The sequence below is a fragment of the Urocitellus parryii genome, chromosome 6 (assembly GCF_045843805.1).
Source record: "Urocitellus parryii isolate mUroPar1 chromosome 6, mUroPar1.hap1, whole genome shotgun sequence".
NCBI classification, from domain to species: domain Eukaryota; kingdom Metazoa; phylum Chordata; class Mammalia; order Rodentia; family Sciuridae; genus Urocitellus; species Urocitellus parryii.
Genome location: NC_135536.1, coordinates 26,096,171 through 26,121,941, shown reverse-complemented (window position 1 = coordinate 26,121,941; position 25,771 = coordinate 26,096,171). Strand labels below are relative to the sequence as shown.

The 25,771-nt window shown below is 38.1% G+C and overlaps 1 protein-coding gene across 1 annotated transcript in view; it reads right to left on the bottom strand.

Moving 5' to 3' along the window:
• Positions 1 to 1,198: 1,198 nt before the first annotated feature.
• Sptlc2 (serine palmitoyltransferase long chain base subunit 2) overlaps positions 1,199 to 25,771 on the bottom strand; it is a 108,088-nt gene continuing 83,515 nt past the window's right edge. The window contains exons 10-12 of the mRNA XM_077799993.1: positions 8,960 to 9,095; positions 6,371 to 6,500; positions 1,199 to 3,782 (exon numbers count right to left, since the gene is read on the bottom strand). Coding sequence (XP_077656119.1) covers positions 3,663 to 3,782; positions 6,371 to 6,500; positions 8,960 to 9,095 — 386 coding nt within the window. The 3' untranslated portion in view covers positions 1,199 to 3,662. The remainder of the gene's footprint in view (positions 3,783 to 6,370; positions 6,501 to 8,959; positions 9,096 to 25,771) is intronic.

The following is a 25,771-nucleotide window of genomic DNA, read 5'->3' as shown; positions in this document are numbered from 1 at the left end:
AATTCAGCGGGACCACATCAGCTGTGAGAAACTTGGATACAGGACCCCTTAATTAAGGAGGGATGGAATAAAGTCCCCTGCCTCCTCTTGAAACATAAGGCTGAATGTACAAGGAGGACCAGGGTGTCTGAGCTATCGAGCCCAAGCCCAGCACCACCATATATATCAGTTTTCTGATATAGAGCTAGAATTGTAAAAAAAAAAAAATAAAAAAAAGAAATAAAAAGAAATCAAGAACTGGAAGATATAGAAAGAAAGAAAGGCAGGCCAAATGAAGAGAAGGATTATAGAGACAACTCAGTAGGAAAATGTTCCATTCCTTGGCCTCTGAATGGGAGTGGGGCAAGCCGTGTAAGAGGTTCCTGTCCACCTTCTGTGTCTTCTTGAGGAAGACGCTGATTTTCACTGTTTGAAATCTTCCCCCAATGAGTTTAAGATAGTGACTAAGTGGCTGGATTCTTCAAACAAGCAGTATTGAATCTGTTTTTAAAAGGGATTTTCTTTTTTAATCTAAAGCAAAAAAAAAAAAAAAAGATTTTAAAGTGCTCAAAAAAAAAAAAGTGCTTCAAATTCCTTGTCACCTTCTAGGATAAAGCTTTTAAAATAAAGATGGGAGAGCCGGACACAGTAGAGCACACCTATAATCCCAGTCACTTGGGGAGGCACAGGTGGGAGTGTCACAAGTTTAAAGCCAGTCTCAGCAAATTAATCAACTTAGTGAGACCCTGTCTCAAAATAAAAAGTAAAAAGGAATAGGGGTGTGGCTCTGGTTGAGTGCTCCTGGGTTCAAAAAAAAAAAAAAAAGAGTGAGCAGAAACTGCTACTTAGGCCATTATTTGTATGTGATTTTGTGTCTTCCTGGTTTCTGATATGATCAGCTGAATAAGTCTTACACCTGAAATGAATAAAGTCAATGCAACAAAGAAGGGCAAGAAAAAGTATTAGTCCAACTTCTATCAACTGACTCACATCACCAGTTTTGGTAGGAATGGTTAACTGCAACATATTTGAAGCACAATATGTTTTTTTTTTTTTTTTTTTTTTGTGTGTGTGTGTGTGTGTGTGTGTGGTATTAGAGTTTGAATCCAGGGGCATTTACCACTGAGACAGACCTCCAGCCCCTTAATTTTTTTTTTTTTTTTTTTTGAGAGGGTCTTGCTAAGTTGTCCAGGCTGATCTTAAACTTGGAATCCTTACACCTCAGCCTCCCAAGTAGCTTGGATTATAGACATGTGCTACCATGGCCGGTTTCAATCCCACCAGATTCTTGCATCAGGCCATGTCAAATTGTAATAAACAATATTTGCTTATCCCAGATTTGTGATCATTCTCAATGAGTATGACTGTATTTATATACCCTTGTACTTCCCCAAGAAGTTGGATAATTAATGATTTGTAGGATATAACTGGACGCCCCAAATTTATATTACAATTAAGTAGAGACAATCAGCCACATGCAATATACATATAACATTTTCTCCTCTACAAAGTACAAAGATCCTGCATAGATCACAGGAATTTTGTCTCTTCAAAATAAACTCTTAATTACATTTATCCTGAAACAACTTCTCATCAACAAAGTGACATGTGTGTTTATCATTTTAAATGCCCATACTGACATTTTAATTTGCAGTAACTTTGTGCAAGAAAAAATAAAAAGAAAGACTAGCAGATAAGTTCATTGATTAAAGTTTGTGACTTCTGCAAACCCTACACCTACATCTTTAATTAGTAACTGCAGTGCAAAAGCTATCTGGTATTGCAGACCAATTCTACAGTGGGGAATTAGATGCGCAGCAAAGGTTAGCAATGTACTTAATTTTACAGGCTAGTTATTTTAGTCACCGTAGTCTTTCTTTTACTTTAACTTGGACATGCTAAATATATTCCCTGCATCTCTCCTTAGTTCTTTTATTCACCCTTGTCTGTTTTCTAAAAAAAGTGATATAAAACTTTGGAATATCTCAAGGGCTTAAAGCTCTCAGACGCTGAATGACCAAAGATAACTTACACTTGGGACATGAAAACAAAACTGCACAAACAACGATGTTGCTGATATCTTCCACCACGTGCATCTGCACAACATGCCACAGCTGATGGGGAGACACAGGATGTGGACTGGGAATCTTTACTAATAAAAGGAGCAATTTCAAAATCAGATCTGCAAAACAACTTTCATCCACTGTTTTTTCATTCTGTTCCCAATCCTTCCCCTATAATACTTGATGGCTACTAAAAGACAAACTGATTTTGGGTACAATAAAGCCAAACGTTCTCTTCACTTGAGCTTTGGTTGAAGAAAAATTAAAAACTTTAAAATGGTGATTCTCAGGTTTGTTCTTTGGTCAAGCAGTATAAAGCTTTCTGAAAGAAGTTCCCTTACCTGGTTACAGTATGAAAACAGTCAAAATAAGGGATATTCCAGTTTAGGAAATAGATCAGATTCCTATTAGAATTTCTCAGAAATATAATAGATCTGATTTCCTATTAGAATTTCTCAGAAAAAAGAAAATTCTATACAATGGAAGCACAGGGAAAATCTAGCTCCATAAGCCAGGTTAAAATTGTTTGAGGACATCAAGGATAAAAGAACTAGAATTCAAAAGAGTAATTTTAAGTGGGTCAGCTTCTAAAAGGGTTAAATTAATAACTTTAATCCTGAAATAGAAACATGATAAATGATTTCTGAGCAAGGATTGACCAACATTTTCCTCTATCAGTTTAAATCCTAATCTGGTCCCAGGTCCAGTCAGAGGCTGTCATGATTTTGAAAAGTAGAAAGGAGGCAGAAACCCAACCACAACCATCCTGCAGGTACCAACTCTTGCCACACCACCTGCCAGCAGAGCCCTCACCACGGAGCAGCCTCATTCACAACATGGTGATCAGTGAGGAGGAGTGCGTCACCTTCATCAGACAGGCCTGACTAGGCAGGGATTGGGCCTCCAAAATGATGTGTGTTTTCAGTAAGAGGTGGGAGATATCAGGGTTAGAGTTTGAAAGCACGAAAAAGCACTTAGAATTTGGACACACCCTCAGACTGGTAACCAGAACAAAAAATGGAATAAGATCAAGGTCTTGGGAGCCCCCCACCAGTTACATAGTTGGCACTATCATCGTTTACTGTTTTACTTAAAAGGCTAAACTTATGAATAAAGTTATGACTTTGGTTGATTACTTGACCAGTTAAATAAGGATTTCAAGGTGGGCAGCCTCAAAGACCTGGAGGGGAAAATGTGGAAGGCACTTGCTCCCAGGGGGAGGAGGGCCGGGGGAGTCTCTTGGCTGGAGAGCCAGGGCCAGCAGCAAGCCTTGCTGGACCCAAGCCTGCAAAGTGCTAGAGAGGGCAAAGCCTGGGTGGTTAGCCAGACAGGCAAGAGCCAGCATGACTTCACAAGTAGAAGAGCTATAAAATAAAACATGTTTTTAATGGACAAAGTGAATCACTTTTTTTTAAGGTGGTTTTTAGCAAAGAAAGGATGTGAAGCAGTTTTTTGTTTTTACTATTTACAAAATGCCACTTAGAGCGGAGGTGGCCACCTTCAGTAGTTGAGGAAATGTCTTTCACATGACATGGCCACAGAAGTGTGGTTCCTGGAACTGGCTCAGAAAGGCCACACTGTCCTTGGTGAGAGAGTTCTTCTAGGGAGCACCACAAAGGCTCAGTCTTCTGTCTCCTCATATGTGGTCTCATCAAAGGGCCTGTCCAGTAGAGGCACCAGCCGGTGGCGGGAATACTTCAGCTGCAGCAGGTCCCCAACTTCATCTATCTCCTTTAAAGCCTAAGACACAGCAGATGAGGCAGACGTCAGTCAGGGACAGCAGGACGCAGGCATGCTTGATGGTTTACTGGGCCCAAAACAATGATGGTAAGGTTGGTGTGTCCAGTGCATTCACTCAAACCAGACCACACACAGCTATGGGAAGAGCTGCTTTTGAACAAGGCCTCAGGCTGACCAGAAATATGACTTGTGAATAGCTGGTATGCAGGATAAAGGTTATATGTGTATACATGTAACGGCTAGGATATGCTCGGTAGGAAAGGAAATACACTGGCTGACTGTGACTTCCCAAATTCTGTGACACTGCGTAAACCTGCTTAATCTTGTTGCTACAATTTTGTATGACAATGTATACCTTATATTTCAGAGCTGATTATTAGTAAGAAGACACATTAATCTGTTCTCAAACTTAATTTTTAAAAATCAGTATTTTGAGAGAGAAAAAGGACATCAATAACATTCCTTATGTATCTCAGCAGAAGAAAAAAATGTGAAAAATATAAAAAGCAAATAAGAGCTGGGCTTCAATATGTTATCAGGACAGTGGTACCTCTGAGAAGAGATTTAATTGAAACTCACAGGGAAGCAATTTAAGCTTAAATTTCAATTGGGAGAAACCATTAACCACTGAACCCTTGACCTCTGACATAGGATTTATTAATTTAAAACAAAAATTCATAGGATTTACTAATAGCACAAGGGAAAAGGGTATTTATAAACTCTGACTTCAGAAGAATTTTTCTTCCTTAATGTAAAAAAGAAAAAGATCAGGAACAGAAACCATCCAAACAAACCCACAGTAGTCCAAGTAGATCTAGATTATAAGATTCCTTCTGAGACAAGGTCTCTCAGTATGTTGCCCCAGCTAGGCCCAAGCAATCCTCCTACCTCAGCCTCCCAAGTCATTGGAATTACAGGCATGGACCACTACACCCAGTAGAATAAATTCTTTTTTTGGGGGGGAGGGGGCCTCAGTGGCCCTCAACCACTGAGCCACATCCCAGTCCAATTCTTTTTTTTTTTTTTTTAATATTCTATTTAGAGACAAGGTCTCCCTGAATTATTTAGAGCTTTGCTAAGATGTTGAGACTGGCTTTGAACTTGCTATCTTCCTGTCTCAGCCTCCTGAGGTGCTGGGATTACAGGTGTGAGCCACCGTACCTGGCAGAATAAACTCTTAATTGTAGAAATTCTGCTGTGTAGAAATAGGAAGTAAAAAGTCTTCTGTTTAGAAATACAAAATGTCAATCAAATTATTATAATAAACTTCTAAAAGTATAAAAACTCTTGCCGGGCATGATGGCGCATGCCTGTAATCCCAGCAGCTCTGGAGGCTGAGGCAGGAGGATTAAGTTCAGAGCCAGCCTCAGCAAGAGCGAGGCACTAAGCAACTCAGTGAGACACTATCTCTATATAAAATACAAAATATGGCTGGGAATGAGGCTCAGTAGTTGAGTGCCTCTGAGTTCAATCCTGGTAATGCCCGCGCCCTTACAAAAAAAAATATAAAAACTCTTTGGGATTATTATCAGATCTCAAACCAATTAATAAATATTTCTTTTTTTTAACTTTTATTTTTTAGTGGTGGATGGACACAATACCTTTATTTTTTTATTTTTACGTGATGCTGAGGATCAAACCCAGTGCCTCATGCATGCTAGGCAAGTGCTCTACCTCTGAGCTACAACCCCAGCCCCGAATTAATATTTCCAACAATTATATATATATATTTCTATATATTTTTTTTGCAGATGTCACATTCTAAAGTTTTATGAACTTCCACAAAGCATACCTTTTTGGTGGCAGGGGGGTGGGGGGTGGGGATAGAAGCCAGGGCTTGTGCATATTAAGCATGTGTTCTACCACTAAGCTATACCCTCAGTTCAGAAAACAAAACTGTACAATTTAAGGACTGAGGGCTGGGATTGTAACTCAATGATAGAGCGCTTGCCTAGCACATGAAGTCCTGGATTCAATCCTCAGCATCACATAAAAATAAATAAATAAGGCCTGAGGATATAGTTCAGTAGAGTGCTTGCCTTGCATGCACTTTCGGATTTATGTATGGGAAGGCTGGAATCTAGCTCAGTGGTAGGGGATTTGCCTCGCCCATCTTGCATGAGGCCCTGGGTTTGATCCCCAGCAACACAAAAATAAAAGTCTTATTTATCAAGAGGAAAAGACCTGAGCAAGTTTCCTTTAAGTGGAAATATACAGAATGAGTTGCACTCAGCCAATCAAGGAGGAGAAAAAGCTTAAGATAGAAAATTCTACATACATGACAACAACCAGAAAGCTTGGAACAGAGACAGGATGGAAAGGGAACTGCACAACTGTGGAGTCCATAGAGACAGAATGGTATGATGAATCTGGAAAATTCTCCAGAGTTTGGTTGACACTGGGTCTGGTGTGATGCTACACACTTGGTAGTTCTTTTGTAAATGGCAGTTTTAAGTAGCATTGGGCACCACTGCTGTCTTAGGTACTCAGAGAACATTCGGATCAACAAATAATTGGTGTCATGTATGTGATACATGGGTTCTTTTAGTATAAGGCATGTTTATACCAAGATGACAGTGTCCACTTACCGTATCAAGTATTTCTTTGGTATGAGCTGCTGACAGGCAAAATCTGGCTCTGGACTCAATAATTGGGGTAGCAGGAAATCCTACCACAACTACACCAATGTTTCGCTTTAGCATCTCTCGTCCAAAGGCGCTACAAAGGGGAAAATGAGGAAAAGAAATGAAGAACAGTATAAAGCAAGGGTCTTGCTGTCTGGAATGATTTAAACTCTAGTGACGTAGACATCACTTCCTCTAACTTCTTCTAAAGTTAAAACTGACAATTTACAACTCGTTTACTCAATCCTAAGGTGGTGGTCTTCTGTATGATTTCCTTCACAAGGTAAAAGAATATAATTGGCAGAGACCAGTTCTAATAGGGTTTGCCTAAAGAGATTTTAATTACAGTCTTAAAAGAAATGGAAAGTAGCATTCTGGTACTATGTATAACTAATTAAAACAAATAAAAAAATGTTAAGCTTGGCAGTTTCAATAGTCTTAAGGTTATGGAGATAGAGAGAACTGGCTATAACATGACACAGATCTGCTGGCAGAGTGACCAATCGGCAAGCGGCCTCTAGTTTCTGTCAGGTAGCTAGCTGGCCAGTGGCTTTGGCTAATTGCTCACACTACCTCTCACTCCAAGTCAGCTGTCCTATGGCCTTACTCTACATCTGAATCTTGACTAAATAACATATCCTAATTTTCACTTAATTTTGCTTATTAAATTATGCTGTTCTATTTTTCCCTCATTGACCTACCTTATTTCTATTTTACTTTTCCATTAATTTCTTCACAATACTTGTTTGAGAAAAATATCCTGCACATACAATGGCAATACATCAGTGCCAGTCTTTTCCTACTCTCTAACACCTGCACAGCTTTCTCCATGCTCCCAGGTCAGATGAGCCCGAGCTCCCCGTATATGTTGATCATGCTCCCTAACTGTCCAGCACATCACCTCAGTTCTCCTCCACCCTCTTCAGTTTCATCTGTATAGACAGATGAGGCACAGTCCTCTCTAAACAAAGCGTTCTAGATTGAGTCCTTCAGATCTGATAGCTCAAGTATACCTGTGATAATTCCACTGGGAGAAGATTCCCCAACACTCTCTTTGTAGGACATAATGCTAACTCCCTCTAATTCTGTATTGAAATCTGCACTCTTTTTTTTCCCCTTAGTAAGCATCTCTTCCCAACTTCTCTCTCATAGTCTTTGGGATCATCATTCTTCTAGGCTCCCCAATTAATTTTTCTCTCTTATATTCACTTCTATAAACTTTTACTGAGTGCCTTCTGAGTGTTGGAGACTGAGGTGGATACTGGGGATTCAAAGATAAATATAAATATTTGCTCCCTTAATGAATTTAAGCAAATGGGAGAAATGATCCTTATTCTAATTTTATACTAAAAATCTGGATCAAAACTCACCCATTCAAAAAGATATACCTTCAGTGCTTGGGAGGCTGAGGTAGGAGGATTACTTGAGACCAGGAGTTCAAGACCAACCTGGACAACACAGCAAAACCCTGCCTCAAAAAACAACCCCACTCTCCGACCCGGGGTTGTGGCTCAGTGGTAGAGTGTTTGCCTAGCATTCGTGAGGCACTGGGTTTGATTCCTGGCATCACATAAAAATAAATAAAATAAAAGCTATTATGTCCATCTACAACTAAAAAAGAAAAAATAATTAAAACAAACAAAAAACAATCCCCCATCAAAAAGAAAAACACATCAAAACAAGGTACCTTTTTTATGGAATCTATACTAAGCAGATCACTCCTTTATTCTACAGCTCCAGTGTAATTTTGCATACAACTGTTCGATATAATTATTCAATGTAATTATTGTTCATTTGCTTTTCAAATGTCTTCTAATTTCATTATACATCTGGACTTCTCAAATACAAAGAAAGCTGTCCCAGGTTGAGTGAGGGCTTCCATTATGTACATCTCACACAAACCAAAGCAGCTGGGGTAATCAGCACACCTGGTAAATATCCAATAACATGCTCCACTCGACCTTTCTGACCTCATGGCCCACTGCTCCCCCTTGGGCACTGTCCTCCAGCTCCAGTGACCACTTGGCTATTCTTCAACCGACTAAGCATGTCCCTGCATGTGGCCTCTGTACAGACTGTTCCTCTTTGCTCAGATTTCATCTTTCCTTCCCACGGAGGCTTTACCTGTCCCCTATTTAATTCTATTTCTGCACACCTACAGGTCCTCTCAATCCCCATATGTAGCCTGCATTATTCTTTTTTCGATACACGTAATACCTTTGAGCACACATAGTGTAATATCTTCTAATTACTACATTTGTCTGACTGTTGCCCCACTAGAACGTAAGCTCCACAAGGACAGAGATGTTTTGTGTTTTGTTCACACATCCATCCTAAGCACCTGGAAGACAGCATTAAACTTGGATATTTGTTTAATGAAATGATAATAAGTTTACACATCTTGCAATTTAGATCCACTATGTCAACTATGGCCTAACTAACAAATGGACACAGTGGAGAAAAGATAATTTTTCTAACTATAAGCCCTAGTCTTTTATCACAGGTGCCTTAGGTCTAATGAAGGACCGCTGAGTGACCTGCAATAAAACATACCCAATTTTGGCTGGCATGTAGAGCATCAAAGGCACCACTGGAGAATCTTCATTTCCATAGATGATGAAGCCCATCTCCTTCAGTCGTCTCCTGAAATACCTAGTGTTCTCGGCTAACTGCTGCACACATTCTTTGCCTGGAAAATTGTGGGAGAGAAAACAAAATGATGCTAAGAAAAAGGAGTAGGAAAAAAAGACAGCAGTCTCTTCCTATCGCCATTCTATCTAAATAGGCCTATGCTTCTTTCTTCCATTTCAACATCATTTTTTTGCATGATAAACTATGTGAAATGTAATAAATATGCCTCACTTTGCAATCTATCATTCTTGCTGTTGATAGTAGTTTTTACATAACATGGAAAAATAAAGTTTAATGTCAAAAGTTTCCATGACATGTTAGCATCCCCAAAGAATTTCTGCAATTCAGCACTCCACATATCTTTGACAGTAAGTAGGATATTTATTATCTTCATTTTAGAAGTTACAAGAGTCTCAGGTAACTTGCCCACATCACCCAGTAGCAGTAAAAGGCACAGCTGACACTAGAATCTAGAACTTCCAATTTCAATACTCATTCCAACTAATTATGTTTAAATCATTTTACACATAAGTCCACAGGTAAAGTCACTTAGACCTCAAATTTTTCTCTTAACCATTTCATTTCACATTGTTTAAAAACTCTAATCAGACAGCAACAGTCTATATGTCATAAAGTAAAATCATATTTTAAATCTGATTTTACTCATCTTCCTAAAATACAAATAGATCAAAACGCATTTCTTTAATAATTCTTTAACTGACTAAATATCTGGCCAAGTGTTGACACTATGGTTGGCCCATCTATGAACAGATGTTCAAATAATTGTCCTGTTTTTAATAAATCAAAAAAATTAGTTTGCAAAGGGTTAAAAAATGTTTAATGGTCTTTTCAACCATAAATAATTGTGAATAAAAAAAGTTTGCAGTAATTTTCTCACATATATCGAAGCATAATCAAGCAATCAAACGTACAGATGGTTAAAACAAAGTGTCCTTAGAAGTAGGATACTGATGGGGCTGGGGTTGTAGCTCAGTGGTAGAGCGCTTGCCTTGAATGCATGAGGCACTGGGTTCAATTCTCAGCACCACATATAAACAAATAAGTAAATAAAGGTCCATTAATAACTAATAAAATATTAAAAAAAAAGAAGTAGGATACTGATGGAGCTGGGGATGCGGCACAGTGGTGGAGCATTTGCACAGCATGTATAAGGCCATGGGTTCTCCATCACCAAAAAAAAAAACAAAAAAAAAGAGAGAGAGAGAATATTAACATATTCATCATTCATGCAAAGCTATGCTAGATAAGTTGGCCAAAAATAACCCAGAATTAATATTCCTTATGTACAAGTTCATCAGAGAAAAACAGTCAACCTTTGATTAGACTAGTTACCATGAACACCAAGGAACAACACTTAGGTTAGGTCCTATGTCTTACAAAGAGCAGACACTAAAGTGTGTCAGATTTAAGTAAGTTGACAACTGATGATCCAAGTACCCTATTTTCTCTGAGGCACTATCAATACATGCTTTACTCTACTTTCATAGGAGACTCCCACTTCCTGTCATTACAGCATCCTAGGGATCAAATTCACCTATTGTAAACAGCAGAAGATTGGACAAAAAATACAGCACAGTGGTTTTTAGACACTCAACACAGGGAGTGCAGGACTATGCTGCCCGGGAGAAGGGAAACCAAGCTAAACCTTCAGGTTGCTCTGTGCTTCCTGGAGGCAGGTACTAGATTGATGCACAGAGAAGGGGAACCCAGTTTTGTCATTGAGGACAGTTGGGTTTGGAGTGGAGAGTTGTCAGTTGTGACTAGAATTGGGGAGGCCAAGGTGGCTAGACTATCTTGGGTGTACAGGAGGAGGAATGTGCAGAGTGCACATGGGGATCTACCAGGGGGCAGACTCCTTGAGTCCTGGGAAGGGTACTGATTGATAGGCATACACAAGAAGAAAACTATCAGGGCTGGCATTATAGCTCAGTGGTAGAGCGCTTGCCTAGCACATGAGAGGCATTGGGTTCAACCTGCAGCACCACATAAAAATAAATAAACAAAGGTATTGTGTCCATCTACAACTAAACAAAATATTAAAGAGAGAGAGAGAGAGAGAGAGAGAGAGAGAGAGAGAGAGAGAGAGAGAGAGAGAAACTATCAGATGATGGGGAAAGAAAGGGCCACCAGAAAACAGCACTCACACAGAGCTTTTTTATTTTTTTTTTATTTATACCCTTCAAAATGGGAGAATCTTACAACACATATAACAGGGTCCTCAGAAGAGCATCACCTTAGAAATGGAACTAAATTAGCCCTGGACTAAAAATTGGTCTTGACCCACTCTAACAATACTTAAAAGCAAGTCTTGAAAGGATCCAAGAAAAAAAGTCCAAAATTACCTAAAGGAATACAATAAAATACAGCACACAACAGTATAAAATTTACTATGTCCAACACATAAAAGAAAATTGATTGCAGGGGCTGAGATTGTGGCTCAGTGGTAGAACACTCTCCTAGCACAACAAAATAAAATTGCAGGCATTCAAAGAAACAGGAAATGTGACCTTATGTCAACAGAAAAGATCAGAAATGACAGTATTAGCAGGATGTTAAAATGTTATTACAATTATGCTCTGTATGTTCAAAATGGTACAGGAAACACGATGAGAGAAAATAAATAAATAAATAAATAAGGACAATTGATACACACAATAATGCTGACGGATCTCAAAAACACGTGAAGTGAAATAACCAGACATAAAAGACAATGTCATATACAAATCCATTTATATGAAATTCTTAAAAAGTCACGATCACAGTGGCAGAAAAACAGATTACTGTTTGCCAGGAAATGGGAAGGGGACCGACAGCAAAGGGGCACGGGGGACTTCTGAGGATAATGATGTACAGATGGCTAAAAAAAAGTATCCTTAAAAGTAGGATATTTTATACCTTAGCTGTGGCATGGTTACAAGAATGTATATATTTGTCAAAACTGTGCAGTTACTTAAAATTGGTGAGTTTTATTATCATATGTGAATAATATGAATTGAGTGACACACATGAATATACATTTGATTTTTTTCCCCTGTATCTAGTACATTTTTCTTATTACAAATAGACTAACCTCAATTAAGATTTTTTTTTCATTCCACAAAAATGAAGACAAATTATCAAGAAAATAATTGTTAGAGAGATTTAGGCCAGGCGTGGTGGCTCACGCCTGTAATCCCAACGGCTTGGGAGGGTGAGACAGGACAATCTCAAGTTCAAAGCCGGCCTTGGCAACAGAGAGGTGCTAAGCAACTCAGTGAGACCCTGTCTCTAAATAAAATACAAAATAAGGCTGGGGATATGGCTCAGTGGCCGAGTGCCCAAAGTTCAATCCCTGATCCCCGCCACCAATCCCTGCCCCCCCCCAAAAAAAGATTTAGACCTTGACTTTTTCGCTGATTGCTTTATTAATCTAAAGAAGATTTAAACAGAAGGAGATAGGAATCTCATCCATTGTCATCTATTCTCTCATAAGAAAACATTTTTAATATAATATTCATATACAAACCTAAAAATACTGAGAACAGGTACTTAAAATCTCCAACCTCTAAATCCTTATGCTGCTGAGTAGTATTTCATGGTAAGGTATACCACAATTTTACTTATTCACTTATGTGTTGATGGAAATCAGAGTTGAGATTATCAACCTTCATTTTGGAAGCTATAAAGTACACAGTAAAAAGAACTATCTCCTATTCTAGTTATTCCAAATAAGGAACATAAGAATTGCTGTAATTACTAGTTAACAGTTCAGTTTCATTTGATCCTAACTGCTTAGGTAGGTGGCAAAAGAATGTACTATTTATATTTTATAAATGAAGAAACAGGCTCAGATGTCAAATTACTTTCTCCAAGGCTTTTTATTCATCAAATGGCAGATCAAGTTTTTATTTATTTATTTATTTTTAGTTGTAGATGGACACAATACCTTTGTTTTATTTTTATGTGGTGCTGAGGATCAAACCCAGTACTTCACCGGTGGCCAGGCAAGTGCTCTACCACTGAGCCACAATCCCAGCCCTGAGATTTAGGTCTTTTGACTCTAGTCCAATGCTTCTTCCCCCATACCACACAAAGAAATTATCCATGTTTCAAATTTTAAAGCTTAATGCTTTACTGGGTAATAATATCCATAATTTACTTTGTAACTAGCATTTATGGGCAAATGCATGTGCTGAGGGTGAATGGGTAAAGGAGATGCAAGACAAAGGAAAAGCAGTTTTTCCAATAAATTCATCTTGAACAGCAAAACTAATAATCAGTGATGAGCAGAGGGATAAAGACTAGAAGAGTCAAGACTATCTAGAAAAGGAATTCTACTAATATTTGATGGAAATAATAAAAATGATAGAGTGAATCACAGAAATGAAGTGTCAGATTATCCTTCAAACTATTAGACTAAACCATCACACTTTCAACAGTTAACTGGTTTTGAGCTTAAAAAAAAAAAAGGCAATTTGTATGGGTGTGTGTGGAGGGTGGGTACTAAGAATTGAACCTAGGGTTCCTCTACCACTAATCTACATCCTCAACCCTTTTAATTTGGAGACAAGTGTCTCGCTAAATTGCTGACGCTGACCTTAAACCTATGATCCTCCTGCCTCAGCTTCTTGAGTAGCTGGGACTACAGGCATGTGCCACCATATACACCTACCCAAAATTGTCAATTTCTTATGGTTCAACTTAATAATTTCAAAGAGACTAACAGGAAAATAATGTAGTCAAATAAATGCAGGCAAATCAGCAGGCTGTGGTATGTACATGTTACCTTTACTTTTTTGTGTATGTGTGGTACTGGGGATTGAACCCAGGGTGCTCTATCATTGAGCTAAATCCCCAGTCTTTTTATTTTTTGTTTTGAGAGAGGGTATTAGCAAGTTGCCCAGTCCACATTACACTTGTGATCTACCTGCCTCAGCCTCCTGAGTGCCAGGGGTTGTATGTGTGTGCCAGAGGGCCTGGCTAGTTGTTCTTTATTCTTGAAATGATACTGAACTTTAACAGATAACGCAGTCATCCCATTTTGAATTAAATACCATATAAAACACCAGTTAATACTAATGCAGGTAGGCTAATGACTACTGAAGTCTAATCTGCCTCTGAGTTGTTTTTTTTTAATTTTTAAAAAATATTTATTTTTTAGTTTTAGGTAGACACAATATCTTTATTTTATTTTTATGTAGTGTTGAGAATCGAACCCAGTGCCTCATGCATGCTAGGCGAGCGTACTACCACTTGAGCCATGTCCCCAGCCCCTGCCCCTGAGTTTTAAGGTTTTCTTTTTTTGGTACCAGGGATTGAACCCAGGGGTGCTTTACCACTGAGCCACATCCCCAGCTCTTTTTAATACTTTATTTCAAGACAGGGTCTTTTAAAATTACTTAGGGCCTCATTAAGTTTTTGAGGCTGGCTTTGAACTTGCAATCCTCCTGCCTCAGCCTCCAGAGCTGCTGGGATTACAGGAGAGCATCACTGAACCTGGCAGTTCTAAGGTCTTCTTACTGCAGAGTTCTGCAAGTCTGGCTAATTACAGACTTCAAGAAATACAGCACTGCTAAAAACAATTGCTATCACTTAAAAGGGTTTTACCTTTGTCTGAGAAAGAAGACAATAATAAGAGGTCAGAGTGCTTCTCAACATAAATCTTTACTTTTTTTTTTTTTTTTTTTTTTTTTTGGTACCAGCAATTGAACCCATAGGGACTTAACCACTGAGCCACTAAGGCACTTCCCCAACCCTTTTTATTTTGAGATAGGGTCTAAATTGCCCAATCTGGCCTTGAAGTTGTGATCCTCCAGCTTCAAGCCTCTCTCGGGCCTCCCCACACCTGATTTGGGTGTGTTTATATTTCCCTTAGATCCAATTACTATATTTATTCTAGAAAATATAAATGTGGGACAATATGATATATTTACAATTCAAAGTTTCACGTGAGAAAATACAAGAAAAAGCATGCACTAATCGGTCAACAGTATACTTAAAAGACAATACCATAAATAGGTTATCTCTTGTTTTTTTTTTTTTGTTGTTGTTGTTTTGTTTTTTCACTTTTGGTGCTGGAAATGGAACCCAGAGCCTTGCACATGCAAGGGCAGTACCACTGAGCCACATTCCAGCTCTGGGGCCTCTCTCCAGTGGGCCCTCTCCTTATAAATTTTTTGCATTCATTTTTGGAATTTTAATTCTGTTCTCTTAAAATTGGAACATTACAAATTATTGTAGATAAATTCCCTCCCATTACTCTACTGTTTTCCTCCTCATTCTTTTATTATTGTTGTTATTGTTAATATTATGAGTTTATTTTTATTATTCTGGGGGGATTTAACCCAGGGACAATTTATCGTTAAGCTACATTTCCAGACCTTTTTATTTTGTGACAGGGTCTCACTAAGTTGCTCAGGGCCCCCTTATGAGATATACGATTTACAAAATTCCCCCTATTCTTAAGCTGTCTCTTCACTTGCTTAATGGGTATCCTTTGAAGCACAAAAGCTTTACTTTGATTTTTTTTTTTTTTTTTTTTTTTTTTTGCAGTACAGGGATTGAACACAAGGGTGCTTCATCACTAATCTATACCTTCAGCCCTTTTTATTTTTGAGACAAGGTCTCTTACTAAATTGCCCACGCTGACATGGAACTTGCAGCCCTTCTGCCTTAGCCTCCAGAGTCACTGGGATTACAGGTGTGCACAACCATGCCTGGTTGAAAGCTTACATTTTGATAAAGTCCAACTGAAATATCTTTTCTTGGGTTGTTTGTTCTTTTGGGTGATAAAACTAAAACACCACTGCCTGGTCCACAGTCATGTAGATTTACACTATTTTCTTCTAAGAGCTTTATAATTTTAGGTCTTACATTTAAGCCTTTGATCCATTTTGAATTAATGTTTTGTTCATGGTGTGAGATAGGGGTACATACTTCTGCATGTGGACTTCCAGTTTTTCCATCATCATCTGTTAAAAAATACTTATAGATACTAGAGGGATTATAGATTGGTATTTTATAAAAATGCCAATATCTGCTGAACCTAAACATTGGCCTACTTTAGGATCCAGCAATTCTATTTCTGGTTACATATACCCAACAGAATTGCCAACCAAAATACATGTGTAAGAATGTCACAGCAGTATTCTTAATAACAGTCAAATCAGGAAACAACTCAAATGCCCACCAGCAGAATAGATAAACTATAATATATTCAAGCAATGAGATATTAGACGGCAATGAAGATGAATTATTATTCTACCCAAACACCCAGATGGATCTCAAAGACATGATTAGTAAAAGAAGAGAGACCCAAAAGATGATTACATGTACTGTATGATTCCATTTATATGAAGTTCAAGAATGGGCAAAACTATTAAAGCACAATAACAGGGCTGGGGTTGTGGCTCAGTGGTAGAGCGCTTGCCTAGCATGTGTGAGGCACTGGGTTTGATTCTCAGAACCATGTATAAATAAATAAAATCCAATCAATCAATCAATCAATCAATAAAGTATTTTTAAAAATGTTTTAAAAAAACCCAAAAAACAAAAAACCCCAGAAGTAGGCACAAGGCAGGCTGCATTGGGGTCACTGGAGATGTTCTACACTGTGATCTGGGGGTTAGGCAGATGACCATGTATCTGCTCATGGAATTTTAGACCTAAGATCTGTGTACTTTATGAAGGCCAATACTACAATAAAAATAAAAATTCAAATGCTTGAAATGTCACCCTAAGTATTAAAAACAAAAACACCATCTGGAACTGAGGTTAACTTTCTCATCTCTCTATTCATAATCTTAATATGGACAATTATTATCATCTAATAATCACTCTTTTACAGAGAGAGAGAGAGAAACATCTGGGGGGCTCGGGCATTCTCCTCTTGGCCTTTGTTCCTTAAGACAAACCTGAAAAACACCTGACATTTTTTGGTGCTGGGTGCTCCCCAAGTTTGCAAGGCAGTGGAGGTGGCATTGAAACAGCACTTAAAACCTCATCCCCAGGCAGGAAATAGAGATAAAGCGCCCACCCTCAATGTTTTCCCCTTTTCTCTCTTAAGACAATCCTAAGAATGAATACACAGAACAGACAATACGTATTTATTTTCTTTCTGTGTATCTACTTTCCTTCCCCTATAGACACTTCCTGAGATACTTCAGCATTCCTTTTTCTTCTGCTTACAGTGCCAAGAAGGAGAGGCTGAGGGAAGGTGGACATAACAAAACTAGTAATTTAACATAAACCTGGTCCAAATTGCCTTTTAGGAAGATATGAAACAATATAACTAAAAGGCTGAAATGGAACACAAAACTATTCATCAAAGAAAAAGTTAAAATGACACCTCTGCAGGAATAAAGCAAGAACAAATGGTTCATGTTCACTGAAAAGGTCAATTTGGGATTAAAAAAAAAAAAAAGCTTAAATAACTCTGGGTGAGCATAATATCAAAAGTTCTCCTGAAACATTTTTTAAAATATTTTTTTTTAGTTGTAGATGGACACAATACCTTTATTTATTTATATTTATATGATGCTGAGGATTGAACCCAGGGCCTCATACATGCTAGGCAAGTGCTGGTACCACTGAGCCACAACCCAGCCCCTGAAACAGTTTTTGTAGGGAAAAAAAAAAGTGCTCTCTAGGATGACAGCAATCTGAAATTCTGAACATTAAATATGGCAATATTGGCAATGTAATACTTTCTCAGGAAAAATACCTTTACTAAATTTGTGTTTAACTCCCATTTTAAAAGGGGTCAGGCTGAGTAGGGAGTGGGTGCACATGCAGACAGACATTCAAGGAAGGCTGGACTTGGGTCAAAGCTTACTGATGTTCCTGAACTTACTAGATAACCCTTAGGTAAACAGGACATGCTTTACATGTGCAAGCATATCCTTTAATAGTGAGAGTTGCTGGGATTCCTGACTCTGGTTATTCAGGAAATCAGATTTCCAAAAATAACTTTTACTTCTTCCAAGAAAGGGGAAGAGGGCTGGGCATTTAGATTTGATATAAAAATTAAGAAAAACTACTCCCAAATCTCTGGGTTTTTCTGATTCTAATTTTCATTATAACAATAAACATGCACATCTTTCTTTTACAATAAATATGAACATCTATAAAAGTCTCAATAAAACCTGTCAATCTGTTCCACTTCATATCATTTACTCCATATGATGAAATGCTCTGGTAATCCAATCAACATCAATTAAAGAAACATTCAAGCCAGGTGTGGTGGTGCAGGCCTGTGATCCCAACTACTCAGGGGCTGGGACAGGAAGATTGTACGATGGAGGACTGCCTGGGAAATGAGAGCGACCCTGCCCCAGACCCCTCCCCTCACCCCTGCACTCAAGTGTCTGTTTTTTTAGAAAGATGACAAATTTACAAGAAAGTGAACAATTCAAAGATACTAAGGAGGCACAATCCACAGATACTGTAACTAAATACAGGGGTAAGGATTTCTAGTTCAGCCTCATGAAGAGTGCTGCCACTGCCTGAGATGCAGAGCGCAAAAGAAAAAGCCAGTGCAAGGGGAAACAAGCAGGAGAGACTCCAACTCAAGAGAGAAGCTCGATTTTGGAGGAGCAAATATATTTAGAGTCCAGAGGTTTGAAATGGAGTAAGTCAAGACTACCGTTCCAAATCGGAAGTTAATGACTGTTGGGATGACGGAAAGGAGGCCGTGGATAAACAGACCTGCCACCCGCCCCTTGGCGGGGGTGTTTAGGCTAATGTAATATTATTTAGTCCAAAGCCACTTTTTTTCTATGTAAATAAAATACAACTTCTGAAAACAAACAAAAACCAAACCTCTTTCAGAGACCTAGGTCTCTGTCAACCATCAGAGGAACTGTAAAGGTTCAACACTAAAATTCGTCTGAACAATTTTCTGTAGCTTAGATGAAAATCATGCAAATTAGTAAATATAAGCATTTTTAAAATTTAAAACTGTTATTTTCTACCAATGGTTTTATGTTTCCAATTTTTCAAAATTCCAAATAAACCAAAGATCGTTGGTGAAAGATAAAGGACAGAAGTAAAAAGACAAATTAGGTCACAGAAATTTTTCCTATGATCCGTTTTAAGGCATGCCTCTACTGTGTCTTTTGTTAGTTTGCTCTTTTATAAGTTTCTGTTGCTGTTCTTATGCCTTCATGTGTGGTCTTGTATAGTCAAAATAAACTGCAAACTCTGAGGGCAAATACTTTGTTTTGGTTCTTTTTCACTGTAGTACCTGCCTCAAGAAGGCACAGCAGATATTCAAGCTGAAATACTCTGAGAAAATGAAAACCCATGTCTCTATTTGAACTAATTTAAATTACAAAACAGAATAACCTATAATTACTTGATAAATAATCAAGTATACAGCAAGGCAAATAATAATCTAGCCTATTAGCAACTATCTAGTACAGGAAAAGCACTCTGGAACTCAACACAAGGGCTCAAATTGTTGCTCTCCAGTTAGCAACTATGTGACTCTGGATAAGTAAATTAATCTCCATTTCCTCAACCTCCCAATTTCTTCACTTGTAAGAAGGAGAATGATGTTTAATAGTGTTCTGAGAACCTAACGGAAAGCACTTAAAACTGTGGTAGTGGTTGCTCCTGTGCTCTTCCTCTGCTATTCAAATCTTCCACACAAGACCACACACTGACCCTGTGGCCCAGCCTTAGCGCTGAGATGAAATCAAGGACTGGCCTGTTTATCCTGTTGTTTCTAGGTCTCCATTTTCTAATTTTTGGTATACCCTTCATCTTTTTCTGTTTTTTTTTTTTTTTTTGGTACCAGGGATTAAACTCAGGGGTGCTTAAACACTGAGCCACATCCCTGGTCAATTTTATTTTTTTAAATTTTATTTTGAGACAGAGTCTTGCTGAATTGCTGAAACTGGCCTTGAACTTGCGATCCTCCTGCCTCAGCCTCCCAAACTACTGGGATTACAGGTGTGTGACACTGCACCCAGCTATCATACACTAATTATCATCCAGGGGAGACAAATTACCTTTGAAAATTTGAGTACTCAGGACAGCAAACCAGATGCCTTCCTTTTCTGAAAGCCCATTACCATGACAGAGATGGGACCAAATTGTCTGAGACAGGCATAAAGAGATGCTTACATTAAGGTAATTTCCCCCCATTTAAAAAAAATATTTATCTATCTATCTATCTATCTATCTATTTATTTATCTTTGTTTTGTTTATTTATTTTTATGTAGTTCTGAGGATCGAACTCAGGGCCTCACATGTTCGAGGCAAGCGCTCTGCCACTGAGCCCCAGCCCCAGCCCCTAAAAATTATTTATTTATTTTTAAAAATATTTGTTTTAGTTGTCAATATGTGGTGCTGAGAATCGAATCCAGTGCCTCCCATATGTGAGGCAAGCACTCTACCACTGAGCCAAAACCCCAGTCTTCCCCCATATTTTTTAATTGGTGCATTATAATTATATATAGAGGTGGGATTTGTTGTTACATAGTCACATTAAGGTCATTTTAAACTCAAAGTCATCAGAAAGTAATTTTGAATATAATACAGTAAAAGTGAATGAGATAGAGATAGAAATAGGGAGGGGGAGGGGAGGGAGAGAAACAAACAGAACTAATAATTCTAAGTTTCACATATTAGCTTTTGTCAGGTTCTTTGGTGGCATCATGCTTCTGGATTTGTATCCTGGCTCCATCCTCTAACAGTTGTATGGCTTTAGCCAACTGAACCTCTCTTACCCAGTTTCCTATTCTGCAAAAAGGGGTTGAAGATAAAAGTTGTCTGAAGAAAATGAGATAATGTAGAGCGCTTGCCTAGCATGATGAGGCATTGAGTTCCATCCTCAGCACCACATAAAAATAAAATACAGATATTGTATCCACCTAAAAAAATAATTTAAAAATTTTCAGAAAAATCAATGTTTTTGGTATCGGTAAAATGTAAAAACATAATTTCTGAATTTCTTTCTTTTTTTCCCCTTTGGTTCTAGGATTGACCCAAGGCTTCATGGCTAGGCACACACTCTACCACTGAGCTATGAACCCAACCCCATGAATAAAATTCTAATTGTGGCTTGAACTAAGGAAAACAACAAAAAAATAACCATAGATGATATAGTAAAAAAGTCCCTCTACAAATGTTTTTTGTTTATTTTTTGTACTGGGGATTGATCTCAGGGGCACTTGACCACTGAGCCACATAGCCAGCCTAATTTTGTATTTTATTTAGAGACAGGGTCTCACTGAGTTAGTTGTTCAGCACCTTGCTTTTGCTGAGGCTGGCTTTGAATTCATGATCCCTCCTGCCTCAGCCTTCCTAGTTGCTGGGATTATAGGCATGCACCACCAGTCCAGCTTCTAGAAATGTTTTGAAGATCAGACGTCAATTAAAGGAATAATACACCTTAAAAAGACTAAATACTATAAAAATATAACAGACACCGCTCTTATCTGCTAATAAAATGAATTTGGCAGCATATTCTCAGTTAACTACACATGTGGGAAAAGAGGAAGATCCAGCAGCAAAGGTGACCAGCTAAATCAAAAATTGGTCTTCACTGGAATTTAAAATACATTTTATTATTTTAAAAGCAATTTTTTTTGTATTGCTAACATCTGATTTTGGTGTAAGTTCATATATACCAGTTCTATGAGAGTAAATGACTGATACACATGTTTAGTGGCAGAGGCAGCTTATGATTACAAATGTGCCATGTATGATCTGTTCACAGGCTAAAAACATGTGTAATAATCAAAATTCAGGAATAAGCACTGAGGCGGGCTTACAAAGTCTTTTAAATATACAGAATAAACCAATTAGACCCAAAGCAACAAATTCGTCCATGGCAAGTAACCCCTCCCTTGCAATGTCTGGTGGTGGCCTACCTCTACTTCAGTTTCTCCTTGAGCTTAGAAATGGGGAGGTTCTGTGTACATGGACAGGATGTCTGGACGTGCATACATTTCCCACTTAGCAGGGGCAAGGTCTGGGTGGAAATATGTCCTAACATCACCACCATGGAGATTACTTCCAGTGGAGGCCAATGCCTGTCCTCCTGAGCCCCTGGGGTTATGGCATGCTGATGACAATGCTGTTTCTGGTCAGTACTCCCAGGCTGCAGTTACACTTATGATGCTTTATGCAGCATCAAACACTTCAACAAATCCTGCTTTCCTACTGATCATTACTGGCTGTGTCAACTGTTTCCTTGAAGAAACCTCTAGAAGTCATAAAATGTACACTTGAACATACAGCATAATTCATATATGACAGGGAAAGAGAAGAAAGAATGGAGTATACCATCAACACCCATGTGGGGATAAATAAAGAGCCTATCACCCAAGAGCAATCCCTGTTCTGTTAGAATAATTAACTCGCTGGTTAAAAGCTTAAGAGGACAGTTGGCCAGGCTCCACTCTCACTAGTAAACAGCTCTTGGAAATTTTGGGGAAAATTAACAAGAAATAATAGTAATATTATTATTAGTATTATTACTTCTGTTTTTAAAAGAAACATTTAAAATATTTAAGGAAGAATACACACCAACCTTACATGGGGTGTTTTCAGATAAGGTACACACATAAAATTCAGGAACAATACAACACTTCATTGACCAAAATGACAGATATTGAGTCCCAAATTTAAAATAACTTAAAAATTTCCCACTTGTTTCCTGATTTATGGGGAATTCATAAGCTGATTGACCTCCTACACTATAATTTCCTGCTCTTTCGTTATTCTTTAAATTTTTTTTTTTTAGTCATAAATGGACACAATACCTTTATTTTATTTATTTTTATGTGGTGCTGAGGATTGAACCCAATGCCTCACATGTGCAAGGCAAGCACTCCACCACTGAGCTACAACCCCAGCCTATCTTTCATTATTCTTAAGAATAATACTGGGAGGTGTCCTGACAGGTGTCTTGACAGAACTCATGTGTTTGCTGATCTTGTTAAAATTATGGAGTAAATTCTAACAACTCTAGAATAAAACTTCCCCTATAGCTGTTAAAAGGCAATCAATATCCTCATTTCCTTCCTTCTCGTAACTGATACTGTCAAATATTTCTCATCAAGTGGTGTTACTAATATGCTATTGCCAAAAGGCAATAATATTAACAAAAATTATTACTTATATATGAGTTCAAGCAAAAGAAGAAATCTGTAGAGAATATATATCAAACAATGGGTTACCCGTGGGAAGAGAAATCATAGGGAACTAATTACTTTTTGTGATATATACCTGTAATATTTAGGTTTTGAAAAAATGAATAAGTCTTGCTCTTATAATGACTGGATAATGGGTAGGAAAAATTAATATGCTGGGATTAAAAATCCCACATTTGGGATCTTAAACAGACTGACCATTGAGGTTTTTGTGTTCATGCAGAAACAAGACCTGAAGTAAAACTATACATAAAGAGAATTCCAAAATCAGAGCTTACATCAGAATCTAAAAACACATCTTCATATTTGCCCATTTTTTGTTTGTTTGTTTGTTTTTTGTTTTGTGGTGCTAGGCATCAAGCCCAGGGCCTGTGCATACAAGTCAAGCACTCTACCAACTGAGCTATATCCCCAGCCCCACATCTTCATATTTGTATAGATGAACACCAGCCAACTCCATGCCCATCAGGTTTTACTTCCTTAGTCTTTTACTGTTATTAATTAGATCACATTACAAAGTTCTAAAATATAATAATTTGTTGTTTTTGATTTTTATTGATGATCTACTTTCTAACAAATTGTCAATGGTATAAACATCATGGATAGCATCAACTAAAATTTTGATAAGTAAAAATTAACATAAAAAGTTAAAATTATAAAACTAGGTCTTTATTGCAAAGCCCAATATGAAGTAGAATAATTTACTTGCTCCTTCACTTGCATTGAAGCTGGAAATGTCTGAAGGCAAATTTTAGTGTTCAAAGAATGTGGGCTGGGGGCTGGGGATGTGGCTCAAGCGGTAGAGCGCTCGCCTGGCATGCGTGCGGCCCGGGTTCGATCCTCAGCACCACATACAAACAAAGATGTTGTGTCCGCCAATAACTAAAAAATAAATATATTAAAAAAAAAGAGGAAGATTTAAAAAAAAAAAGAATGTGGGCTGAGCTAGATGTGGTGGCTACAGATGTATACAGTACCAGAAACTCAAAAGGCTGAGGTGGAAGGATGGCTTAAGTCCATGAGTTTGAGGCAGCCTGGGCAACTTAATAACAGCCTGTCTCAAAAACAAACAAAAGAAGTGGGCTAATCAACAGAGTGCTGTGATGGTTAATATCATGTGCCAATTTGAGTGGGCAATGTCAACTGGACTGAGTTACAGGTACCCTGTTATTCAGGCAAACATTATTTGGGGTGTTGAGAGGATGTTTTGGATGAGATATAACAATGGAATCAATAGTCCAACATAGAAAACTGCCTTCCATAATGTGGTGAGCTTCATCTGACCAGCTGAAGGCTAAAAGGGCTGACCCTGTCCTTGGTGAGAGAGAACTCCTGTCTGACAGTATTGAACTACATCAGTTTTTGCCTGCCCTTAGGTCTGGAACTGAAACCCTAGCTCTCTCTAGATCTCAAACATGCTGGAACCATACCTGGCTCTCCTGACCTATTCACTGCAGATCCAGGGACCTGTCAGCCTCCATAATCATGCAAACCAATTCCTTATGCTAAATTTCTGTTTATAAATACGCACGCACCCACGCACCCCTATTGGTCTACTGGTTGTTTCTCTACAGAATCCTGATTAATACAAATGCTCACAAGGGTCCATAAATACTAAACAGGGAAAGTCAAGCAAATGCTTTATGATTGCTGCTTTGGTGCCTTAGAAAGCTTGGAAATCTCTTTAAGACACAGCTGTCCATTCATTTTACCAAGTTATTTCAGGTCCAGTGGGATTTACGTGATGAGAACCCTGTTCCTTATCAAATAGAAAAAGGGCCAAGTATTTCTTTAATCATTTATCAACTGCAAGAAACAGCCCTCAAGGTGTTCAGGGAGGACAGTACTCTGTTATTGATGCAGTACTGCTATGAAGCAATGAATGGTACACAGTACTTAAAATCCTAACAGTAGAAAACATCTTAGAACAAAAAAAATCTTGCAGCCATGCTTTCTATACATTTTCCCAGGAACAGGGTGTGTTTAATAATTAAAAACACTGAATGATGAGTTACAGATAAAAATTCATAAATGGAAAGTCATATTTCTGTAAGTGGTGGTAAACATTTGGTGCTTTATTAAATTTGGTAATTTTTCTGATCTTATAAATCTCATTAGTAGGTATTGAATCGGACCTCCCTGCTGAAAGAAATGCTGATGGGGCTGGGTTGTGGCCCAGTGGTAGAGTGCTTATCTCGCATGTGTACAGCACTGTGTTTGATTCTCAGCACCACATAAAAATAAATAAATAAAAGTTGTTTTAAAAATGTTAACTCTTTTTAAAAAGGAAGGAAGGAAGGAAAGAAGGAAGGAAGGAAGGAAGGAAGATGTTGATGATGTTAACAAGGTTTAGGAACTTCTACACTATGATGTTCCTCCTTCCCATTTAGATGACATCTTGGGTGTGAACTGGCTAGAACAGGGATGAATTATTAATGAAGTCATTACATTTTCTTTCTTTCAAGAAACAGCAGTCCCCCCTTCACTTATTTTTAATTATCCATTGTCACTTCCTTTGCACAGCTTTGAAGTAGGAGGAGAAGGCAGTAGAAAACACTTAAAACTCTCATC